Below are 12,633 nucleotides of genomic sequence, written 5' to 3'. Positions count from 1 at the left end.
TTTTCTATTTCTTCTTAATTTCTGTATAATTTCACTGATATCTATTATGCTTTGGTCTTTGGCTAATGGAAACACTGATAATTTATCATAGACTGTCTTATAAATAATCTACAGTTCTCAATCCAAAATGCAATATATTGCTAGGGTACATTTATCTTTGTGAGTCATCAATTATCATAATCACTGATTTCCCCTCCCCCCATTGATTTTAGCTCATGATAATTAGTTTCATAATCTACTATATCCTAAATGATAAAAAATAGTTTTGGAGAGATAGTAATTTCCTCTTGTAGACTACTGGCAAATTCCTTCTCATTTGATATGTGTTGATAGATTTTAAGGACCCAGTTTTTATTAAAACAATATCTAACCACAATATTAATATAGTAAATTGTTATATCTATGTGCTGCCTCATCTGCTATTTGTCTTAAACTATGCCTACAATTTTTATTTACAGAAAAAGCAAATTTGATTAAGCATCCTCCTGTTGCTATTCTCCCTCTTGGAACGGGGAATGATTTAGCCAGATGTCTGAGATGGGGAGGAGGTAAATAAAAATAAACCTACTTAAAATATAAAGTGATTATTTTATCCATTTTCACATTTTAATCATTCATTTCTTTTTCCACAAAAGCATCATATATGTAAAACTATATCATTGTAAATATTTTAAATATATTTCTTTTAAAAATTCTTTATGATCTGGTATTTAACATATTGCAATTTGGTAGAAATTCATTGGATCACAATTAAGGAATCTGAATTGTTAGCAACTATAAGTACCTGTCTCAGTACCTGTCATGCTAATTGACTTTGTGTAATTCTGCTGGAAGATTTTTAGGATCCCAGAATGCCTTGCATTATCTTACATAGCTATAGTTGGAGTGAGGAAACGTGATTGACTTTGTGAATTGGGAAAAAAGCTGAATGTGTTCATTTCATCAGCAAAAAATCCACTTTATAGAAAAACAATGCATTACATCAGTGATCTTATTCTGTTGCTAGTTAACAATGTCACTTTAAAAGTCCTCTTAGTAGATAACCTATTGAAAGAATTTATATGTGGAGAGTAGGTAAATCGTGTTAATTTGCTCTCATCTTTGACATATAAAATATTCATGCATTCCTATATTTATAACCTGAGACCAATGGATATGATTTTCCACATTTTTATTCCTCTGGATATGTTATTTGCATAGGGTGAAGAAGTCAAGAAGATTTATTTCACTGAAGTATGATATAGTAAAAGAATATCAAAATATGAACTATATATTATTTTCTTAAGGGGGAGTTGTTCATATACTAAATAATTGCTATTTGATCTCAAACGTAATTTACTTATAAGTATTTGTAAATGTTTGGGTATCTTTCAAAGCAAGTTCTTTCCTTCTTCTCCCATCCTGCGCTAGATTTCAGACAATCAGTCTTATGGTGCTCTCTACCAGGATCTATGGAGGCAAAGAATCAATTAAAAAGTGTTTCATTTAAAACAAGCCTCCTGTAACCTTGTCTCCATTCTTCAAAATATGAAGACCAGATCTATTTTCTTGTTTCAGTACTTGATTTGTGAGATTACGGAAGGAAGGAGAATGAAAACCTCCCCAAGATGTTATATAAAGATAAGCCAAGGAAACAGGAGGTTTTGATGTTGTAAGTTCTGACACTTTAAGATGCCAGAGAAGTACCAAAATACTTTTATTATGGTTATCTGCAGAAGATTCCAATTCATAATTTATTGCTGCTTTAATGAACCCTGTCATTGAAACATCTTATGTATTGCTTTAATTTCTCTTGTGCTTGTTCTAACTTTTAAGAGAACTTGTATATTTTTCTCCTCTTAAAATAAAGCATGTACCTGATTAGCTAATGAAACCATTAAAAACCTATGTAAATTATTCAGAGATTTCAAAATGATAAAACATAAACAACTTAGAATCAGATTACTTCATCTTACAATTCTATACGTACCTTCAGAGCTACTATGCTTTTTTTTTTTTTTTTTTTGAAAAATGGATTAGGATGGCATGGACCTGTCTATGGAATTGTGTCCTCACAGTTTTTGAGCTCCCATCTTGATTAACAATGGAACCTTTTGAGACAGACAAGGATTTTTTTCCTTGCTTTCGTAGGAAATTAGTATCACTTTCATTCTTAATAAGGCTATATCTAACATATCTAGTTGTACTTGATACAGTTAGTATTATGTATTCCTTTGTCCTGCCTTAAAATTAGTTTTTAACAGCTTCAGAAAAAAATAAACCATAACTTAAAAAGCATTTTCCACTATATAATCAGTTGTTCCATGTGCAGTAGTGTCTCTAGTTCTATGTCACCAGTTCTGTGTCGTTATAGCAGGTCTTTGACACTTTCTTCATCTCTTACTTTTACCTGCTAACGATCATGGTCTTTATGCATGTTTGGATCTTCTCCTTGTAAATATTTTTAACTGTCTTTCTAACTCTAACTTATCACATATAAATTTTTGTTCCAATTAATTATTTTATATAGTTTTCTTGAAGTTAACATTTGTTTTCCAAACTTCCAATAATAAAAAAGCAAAATCAAGAGAAATCATGTTATTCTTACTAACTCTTAATTAATCAGTCTTAATAACTTATGAATGGAAATTTGGGAGAATATGTCTTGAAGATACTTTTCTTAATTTTTGAAAAGGAAATAAAATCACTCTAATTTGTTTTGATCTTTTTTGTTTTCACATCTATTTCACATCTTATGAATTATTTTCCTGGAAATAAAGGATATTTAGAAGAGATATTATTTTTGTAAATGCTATATGTAGAAGTTGGTATAGAACATAATTATTAGAATGATGACCTCATTATTGTACTAAGTGGAGTTCATTTAGAAGGCAGCATTTAATTCAGGCTGAGTTCAATTTTGTACAAAATCTGTAACATTTTATTTCTTACATTGCTTAATTTGAAGCATTTTCTTGAACGTTTTTCTTTTTGAAATTTAGTTTCTGCTGACTGCCCAATTCAGATTACTTCTGTTAAATCTTAGTAAACCAATAAAATATTAAACAAATTTGGGTTATTTACTTAAATTAATTTTAATTAATTTTGCAATTAGCTTTCTGTGTCTGAGATCAATGGCACATTAAATCTTTGAGTCTCTCCTCCTAGGAACACCATCAACAAAAACCCACTTCATTTACAGTATTTTTGTAACTACTCAGTTCAGGGATATGTTTGAACTTCAATGCATACATTTGCCTAAAATAGTTGATCTAACATTTGCACTCTAAAGAATTCGAATTAAAAATCCTAACTTTTCCAAAGCTTTAAAATATCCTGCCATTCTTATATAAGGTGCCACTCATTTTGTATGCACATTCTACATCTATAAAATATATTTAAGAAGCCGTCAAACATTTAATACTTACTAATGTTCTATTTTGTGATTTATTCATTATAACCGAAAAGTGTCACTTATAACTAAGTTGCAAATATTTCAGCTCACATGTTCAATAGATGTCTAAGGAGAACTTCAACATTTTTTTTATTCAGATTTTTGCAAAAGTACTTCTTGAATATGGATATGATTTAAGATATTCTACTAAAGTCAATTACATTTATGTGGGGTACACACTATTTTACCACTAGGATACAGAAACCCACATTATTCATTGTGTTCCTTAAGCTCTTCATTAGAACTTCTTTTTGCTTTCCCTGATTGTCAGGAATCTTCTGCAGAGTAGAAGAAAGTGGAGCCACATAATAAAGGATGCTAATTTAATTTTTTTCAGAACCCATGTTCTCTCATGCTATTACTGAAATCCCATAACTTCTTTTTTTCATGGACTATCCATTCTGGATTAGGGCTCAGTCACTTTGCAAGTCCATTGTTAATCATAGAAAAATTCTTTCACAATTCTCACCTCCTTCCCTATGGTAGCTGATACCACAAGACTGATTTTTTTCTCTCTGAAACTTTTCATAGGATTGGAGAGCAGAAAGGCTAACAACAAATTTTTTATGCTGGTAAGTAATTTTCCCTTATCAGTGACACAGACTTTTTGCATGGATTATGAATTATTAAACAAATAACCTTTAGCATACACTGAATTTACTTCATTACTGCTGAATATGTTGCTTAGCAATTCTAATTCAGCATCTTATAATAGGAAACAATGTACTCAGTTTGTCTTTTTCCCTCCACTATTCAACAAAAACACCATTGTGTACATACATACAATTGAAACTATATTGTTAAATTCAATAAAAAAATCAGTAATATGATAGAGACTTTCAGGATAATGCCCAATAATGATATGACGGCTGTTGTATGTTTTCATAGCATCATGTAACTGGAGCCTGCTTAAAGGTAGAGGACTATTCTTACATTTGAAATAAAAAATCTCAACAAAACAGAATGCTTCCTTGGTAAAGATTTAGAAAATTTCTCCCTCATTACCGAAAAAAACAATTGTTAGCATTGGAAAACATTCAAAAAAAATGTCTTGCTTCTTCCCTGTCTTCTTTTTCTATTATTTCCACCAAAAGTGCTATAAATACTAATACAAAGAGTACTACAAAAAAAATGTTGCTGAACATACAAATAGTTTCCTGAAAATAGATTGTGTGTGCAGAATAGGGCCCAGCAAAATGTGTATATAAAAGATCCAGCTGCTCTTCTCTATTGGTTTGTTTTTTTTGAGGAATAGTTTTTTATGTCAAAACAAAACATTCCTTTAAAATCTTATTTAGCTTCAGATGAAGTTGTGATGGATTATGTCTATGAAAGGGGATTATGGATTACACCGAAGTGGTAGTTTCCCCAGAAGGTGGGAGCACATTGCAAGGAGAGGGAACAAGACAAAAGACAACCCAGTCCAAAGCTGGATCAGAAACAGGTGAAAAGAGTTAGAATAGCCACTCCCTAAAATCTTCTAGGATATATCCGTTAGTAATATAGGTTTCGTCTGGCAAGATTCTGTTTCTTATCTGTAAGCAAATATAGAAATGAACTTTGGATAGATAGTTCTATGTTGTTCTTGGGCTAAGCCTGATAATGGTTTACTATAGGTATGAAAAAAAATGGCCAGTCTCTCTCACATTACATAGAAAGTGTTATTGATAGAAACGTTGCCTGTCCGGATTCTTACTATGGTATTAGATAAATTGTTAGAAAGACTGATGTAGAGTAACAGCATTTGGGTTTTTTAAGGGCAACAAACCCTTACAATTTTTCTTTCCTTCATTAGGTTGCTCCTCTTTTACACACCAGTATCTATGTAGATTAATATACAAACAGAAGTACTCATCAATATACAAACACAAGCATACACACATTCACATAAACACCATTAAAATTATTGTGAGAAACAAGGACTATAAGACTGTATATGGGCTTCCTGCATCTCCACATTCAAAAGATATTTGCTTCCATTAACAAATAACTAGTGGAACAACTTGCCTCCAGAAGCGGTGAATGCTCCAACACTGGAAGTTTTTAAGAAGAGACTGGACAGCCATTTGTCTGAAATGGTATAGGGTTTCCTGCCTGAGCAGGGGGTTGGACTAGATGACCTCCAAGGTCCCTTCCAACTTTATTATTATTAAAGACATTGTAAGAGGCTTAAGCATGAGCAAAGAGATACCAGCTGTTATTTATCAAGAGAAGCATAAAGGATTATGAGCATAGAACTTGCAAATTGTATACTAGCTGCCAGGGCTTTTTTTGTCATAGAACGCCCAGAACAGAGTTCTGGCACCTTTTTTGGATGGAAGCTTGTAGAGTAGGCAAGGTAGGTTGTACAACGTGTGTGAGTTCCGGCACTTTTTTTTTTTTTTTTTTTACAAAAAAAGCACTGCTAGCTGACTGGTAGGACTGGCTGCTATGATAACATCTGGAGCATTTAGAAAATAAATATATACTATTGCAGAAATATATGTACCTGTATCCTTTACATAACAGAAATGAAATACTAAAGACATCCATAACTTAGGATAAACAGAAAGATATGTGTGTGTGTGTGTGTGTATGTATGTGTATGTATGTGTATGTATATATATTTTATGAGGTTTTCGTGGGTGTTTGTATGTAGGTCTTTGGATATTCGGGTTTTCTCCCGCGTAAAATTGGAAGTGTCTTGGCGACGTTTCGACCTGAGCACAACAAAGCCCCCACCCAAACAGAACACTCCCCCATCCAATCAGAGCACAGCCAACCCCCCATCAAATCAGAGCACAGCCAAGCTCCTTAACCAATCAGAACACATCTCCCCCCCAATCAGAACACAGTCAAGCTCCCACCCAATCAGCTCAAACCCCACTGGCAGTTAAAAAGAAGAAACAGCTGCGATCGCACACTACTCCCAGAAGCACAAAGCTGAAGACACCAGCCTGAAGATGACGAATGTGACCTCGTCGAAACGTCGCCAAGACACTTCCAATTTTACGCGGGAGAAAACCCGAATATCCAAAGACAGATATATATATCCCTCAATCCCATATGAATATAATAACAAGACTGTTACCAAAGACTGGGAAAGCTGGCTATCTGGCATGTTCAAAAATCATATACAGATACAGCTCACAGACACATAAATATTGGTCAATTTGCAAACTGAAAGGAGCATCATGTGCCAACACAACAGATCCCAGTGATGAGGAATTAACTCATCCAGAAAAGTTGTATTTCTAAATTCAAACAGTTTATTTAGATTCATGATAATATTTATGGATATTTTAAAATTAAACTTGTTTTAATTTTAAAATTAACTTGATTATATGGTTAATATCATTATATTGATCCAGCTATAATATTCCATGATTGGGCCTTTCTTTCCGTATTGAGTATGAATGTTCTGATAGGGAGGACCCATGACCAGTGACAGAGTTGTCCAAATCATGTTATTGATATATAGATATTGATATCCATTGAAGCAAAGTCCCTATTTTTTTCTGTGAAATCTTATGTTGGAATAATAGTTGAATATTCCTTAACATAATGCATTAATGCACTTTGCTTTGATATCCTTTGTTCAGTACTGCTACCATTTCTTCACCCACTTACTGCTACTGTGCATTGGGCAATTAAGATAGCAGATGATTATTTTGCAATTATTCAGCAATAAACAGAGCCAAGTGATTATTAATAAAATTTGTGGTGGGCTAGTTGCTTTGTTTTATGTTTTGCAGTGTAATAGCTGATTCTCAACTCATTATGGTGGAACTACCTAATTAGGGACAAGATGCTAAATCTGTACTTTCAGTTCCAGTGTCTTTGCCCACACTGCTGAAATGGTGGCAAGTCATTAAAGCAGAACTGGGGGGTACAGATAGGTGCTAATGGCTTGGCCTAGGTTAAATGCATCTTTCATGTATTAATGGTGAGACAGTGTCCTGGCTCTTAAATCTGCCATTTCAAATTACTGTGCTTCATTTCTTTTTCCAAAGGATATGAAGGGGAAAATCTTCTCAAGATTTTAAAAGATATTGAGAACAGTACTGAAATCTTACTGGACAGGTGGAAATTTGAAGTCATACCTAATGATAAAGATGAAAAAGGAGATCCCGTGCCTTACAGCATCATCAATAATTACTTTTCAATTGGAGTGGTAAGATTTATTTCTATTCCCAAATAATTTGTTTTTTCTATTCAAAATAACTATTTTGAGTTGATGTTCAGAATGAGGGATGACTGAATACAAATAATTCACTTTTCTTAGCAAAAAGAATATGTAGATGACAATTTGCATAAATGTATTTACATAGTCAAAGTAAAATTATTTTCTCAAGCTCTTCCACCTGTTCTTGCATGGGCAATATAATCACACTGTTTGTAATGGTTTGTATGAAGAGCTGTAGCACTAAATTAGTGGTGCCTATACAAATATCAAGGATGAATCATTCATTAACACCTCTTAACTGTCATGTTAGTAAATATTCAGATTTTCAGAGGAATGCTGTTGAAGTGCATTTCTTAAATATACCCTTTAATGGACAGGTAGTTGATGACATATATTAGTCTGTCTGTTCCTTTTCTATACCAGTTGTTGACTCTCCTGGTGACCTAGAATGTATGTATGTATGTATGTATGTATGTATGTATGTATGTATGTATGTATGTATGTATGTAAGCATATGCACGATTAGTGCATGCTTTCTATGCAAAATATTACAGCTCCAATTTCCATAACCTCTGGGTAGGGCAGGAATTATAAATTATTTATATATCAAAAAAGATTTGACCTTCTTCATATTCCTAGTCCTATACACAGTCTTATATTAGAAAAAAAAAATCAGATGTCCATGATTTTATACTCGGACTATTCTTGGTTTCATCTTAAATTCTTTGAGTATAAAATCATGGACATCTGATTTTTTTCTAATATAAGACTGTGTATAGGACTAGGAATATGAAGAAGGCCAAATCTTTTTTGATATATAAATAATTTATTACAAATTATTTGCCAATTAGAATGTACTTAAGCTAATTACAGTCATTCAGAAATCTCTAGTACCTGTTGAATTACAGTCCAGTCAAGAGATCCAGCTAGTATATTGATTGTATATTTTGTTTGTTTGTATCATGCATTTATTATTACAAATATACAATTTTCTACAGTACATAAAATGTTTGCCTTCCTGTTTTCAGTATTTAATAATCTGAGGTATTTATCTGAGGTATTCATCCTCTGAATAGAAAAGCACAATTTTCCTCTGTTTATCAATTTTTTAATGTTAGGAGAAGCAATTTCCTGTCCATTGGCATGAAAGAAGTTCCACTCTCTCTCTCTCTCTCTCTCTCTCTCTCTCTCTCTCTCTCTCTCTCTCTCTCTCTCTCTCTCTCTCTCTCTTTCCATCCATTATCTATCTATCTGTCAAATAAACAGATAGAATAGACAATAGACAGAATAGACAATACTAGCATGGAATAAATGTAGGTAAATAAAAGTAAATAAAAATAACTATATAAATAATACAAGAAAAATCAGAATGATTAATAAATGTTCTCTGGGACATTTTAGAAACTTCTTAAAATTTACTGAGATTCATGTGGACAAAAATTCTCATTTATATTACTACTCAGAGGAATAGAAACCAGCTTGTGTTCACTGTTAAGTTTATACTGCAATGTACTGTAGCAGTAAACTATGTATAACAAAGGTAATCATAGTTTTAGAACATATAATATATTGCCATCTAAATATATGTAATCAGATAAGAATTTTCATTGTTCTGATTTAATACCTTTCAATTCTAGCCATTCACTGAGATCCTCTCCTGCTAGTAGCCTAAAAAACTTCCAATCCTGCTCAATTCTCATAACAATAAATTTTGGGTTAGTTAAAAGCCTTCTCTCTTCACTGCAGTTATTTTAAACTTTTGTCAATATGTTTAATTCCTTATATTTAATATATTCTTCCAGAATAAAATAAGAATATGAACTACCTGAAACCTGGACATCATATTAATTTTGTAGTAGATAAAGATTTTATTTTGACATTCATGTGCAATACAAGTGACACATACAGGTTTTAAGAATAAAATGACAGTATAGCCTTGTAACTGATGGTAGCTTTTACATAACAGTAAATCAAAATGATATCTAGAAGAAACATTAAAAATAATAGAAGTAATATGAATTGTTTTACTGTACCAGCTACTCTTCTAGTATTAAAAATATTTATATTTTGTTTAACTATCAGAAGACATTCAAAACTGTTGTTCTTGATGTTATTTTTACCCTGATTTTTTTTTGTAAAATATATATTTTACGGCAAATGTACTTAGCGTTCTTGCCTCCTATTTTTCCTATAGCAACATCCCTGTGGGGGTAGGTGGGCTGAAAATATAGATAGTCCTTGACGTACTACCATAACTGAGTCCAGACTGACTGTTGTAAGTTGTGCCATTCATTAAGTGAGTCAGCATGTTACCGTGCCTGATTTTATGACTATTTTTCTGGTGTCAATTAAGTGAAACATTGAAGTTGTTAAATGAACACTGCAGCTGTTAATTAAACACTGGTCATTAAACGAATGTATTGTCTGCAAAGAACAAGTTTTGCCAGAAACAAGTAGTAAATCATGGTCATATTACCACATGACACTACAAATGGCTGTAAATGCAGGCTCATATCCCTATTTGTTCAGCTGGAATTGACTATCAGTAGATTTTATATCTTCATGAGTTATATATATATTTATATATATATATTTCATTTGGTTATATTGTTATAGTCTGTTGTCATTTTAAGAATTATTTTTGTACACACATTTTTATTCTGTATATTGCATATACAGAATCTGTATATCACATATACAGAATTCTGTATATCACATATTATTATGTGATGTACTGTTCTGTATAGTTTAATTAGAATGTTAAAATATGAATTTATACTTCAATTACTATTATATCTCACAAAAATGATAAGTGTAAGAGTTAAGCCAACAGATCTTAACATATTTCATAGAAAAAGAGCCAGGCAGTTTCTCTAAATCAGAAGCTCAAAAGCTCCAATTTCCCTGAGATTGAGGTACCCCCAATTTTAATTTATCTCATATTTTGGGAATGATGGTGTTGAGGGACAAAATTTGTTAGATTATAGAGGCTTAAATCACCCATTGTTCCTGTTGGAAATCATAACTCCACTTCCAAAGAATGAGCTGGCTTTTACCTGGTTTCACAAATGGGTATTTTTACAATCATAACCTTTGGAACTGATAGTGTTGCAAACTTTGTTTCCTGCCTCTGCTTTCTCTTGTTCTAATTCAAACTATGCTGCGTAGTAGTAGTTGTAGTAGTAGTAGTAGTAGTAGTAGTAGCATAGCACAGAACTGAGGATATTTGCAGGTTTTATCTAGTTTTTTGGCTAAGTCCTGGATGCTTGGGTTTTCAGGAGCCTTACGTGATAGGAACAATGTGAGCAATTGAAGCATCCTTCCCCTTACACAAGCAGTGGGGAGATGGGAAGCTAGTAATTTCCATGTTTGTCCCTTTCCACCTACATTGGGACTTGAGCATGGATTGGCTACAGTTCAGCTGCAAAATTCTAAACCATCACTATTATGACAGCAAGATATAGTGGGTTTTTTGGGGGGGTTGGGTAGCAAAACACAAACCATTACCCAGTCACAACAGGTATATTTTGACTTAAGTGCTTTAGCTTAGGTTAAAAGGGCTTACTGATAAATAGTTTTAAATTAAGAAAAAGGTTTGGGAAGGTCTGCCTAAGTCAAGGACTTGAGGCAAAACTGGCATGGAAAGAAAGAGTTATTTAAAAAAAATTAGGTACAGATTGTTCTTGTTTAGTGATTGTCTGATTTAATGCCTGTTTGCAGTTAACAATAGGGATGAAAAAAGTATCTATGCAACCAGTTTTGCATTTATGACCTTTGTACATCTGTAAAATAAAGCTGAAGTAAAATTATAAGCCCAGTCACAGTTTCACTTAGCAACTGCTTCATTTAGTGACTGAATTGCCAGTCCCAAATGTGGTTGCTAAATGAGGACTTTAAGTTTTCTTGAAATTGAATGCATGGATTTTTTTTCATGAAGTTTAGAGATATTTCCTGGAATAAAATATAGTGATAGAAGAGAAAATTTACTTCATTTTCCCACTGAAAACTAGAAAGTTCAATTCCTTGTTTTTCATCCATGAACTTGGTTTGATCTGGACATCCTTTTGCATAAACAGGGAATATAAACTATTTGGAATTCCTGAAAGCTGTTTCATTAGAAGGTACTTACAAACATTAACCTCCAATCTTATGGGTGGAGGGTTGTGTTATTGTATTATTTTCCAATGTATTTGGCAAATATTATAAAATGTTCATCTACTGTATATGAATTAATTTGTCATGGGTTTTGCTCTAGAAAGTCTGGTCAACTTATGTTTGCTATGTTCATGAATGTCAGCACCTCATTTAGACTAATGAAACAAAATCAGATCTCCAGGGCAAGCTTATAATATTCTTATTTTGCTATGGTAACCTGGTAAACATAGCTGTTGAAAATCATCATTGCCAAGGGAACGGATAACTGCTATTTGGCCATTTAATCCTGCGAACTCATTGCTTTATGCAGCATTCATTTGTAAGAATGAGATTTTTTTTTCCTTGATAGTTTAAAACTGTGCTGGACCAAAACCTTGCTGCAAAACTGCAAATGGTTGATAAATGTACCTCACCTTTTCCACCCGTTTGAAATGCTTCTGTACTCCATAAAGATTTTCCCCATAGTGCATGGTTGTGATGTAGTTTATTGCTATGTATAATGAAACATAGACAATTGGAAATTGACATGAAATAAGTACTCAACAAAAAGTATCTTTGTGTATTTTCCGTACACTATGGCAGAACATAGGGAACTGAAATGGACAAGAGTGAATGATAGATGTTGCTATGGTACCGTTGCCCCCAAACATTTCCTTTGTTTCCTGGATGAAAAAGTGATTGGAGAGAGATGTTCTTTATCTTATGAGTTTATGTTTTGTACAGATCATAAGTTCAAAGGCACATTTCATTAAAATAACATTATAGAGTGGCTTAGAGTCATTATACATATTCATTACCAAAAGGAAAAATAAATACTGAAAAAACAAAAAAGAATTAGAGATTCAGAAATTTATAGTGTAGTTAGATAAATGAAACTGTC

The 12,633-nt window shown here is 32.7% G+C and overlaps 1 protein-coding gene across 4 annotated transcripts in view; it reads left to right on the top strand.

Moving 5' to 3' along the window:
* LOC107288186 (diacylglycerol kinase beta) overlaps positions 1-12,633 on the top strand; it is a 285,137-nt gene that overhangs the window by 96,401 nt on the left and 176,103 nt on the right. For all 4 annotated transcript variants that reach the window (XM_029284290.1, XM_029284288.1, XM_029284289.1 and 1 more), the window contains 2 exons: positions 459-548; positions 7,426-7,586. In XM_029284290.1, coding sequence (XP_029140123.1) covers positions 459-548; positions 7,426-7,586 — 251 coding nt within the window. The remainder of the gene's footprint in view (positions 1-458; positions 549-7,425; positions 7,587-12,633) is intronic.

Source organism: Protobothrops mucrosquamatus, unplaced genomic scaffold (genome assembly GCF_001527695.2).
Source record: "Protobothrops mucrosquamatus isolate PMUCROS unplaced genomic scaffold, P.Mucros_1.0 scaffold494, whole genome shotgun sequence".
Lineage (NCBI taxonomy): Eukaryota > Metazoa > Chordata > Lepidosauria > Squamata > Viperidae > Protobothrops > Protobothrops mucrosquamatus.
Note: the sequence above shows the minus strand (reverse complement) of the source record. Positions and strands in the feature narration are given on the sequence as shown.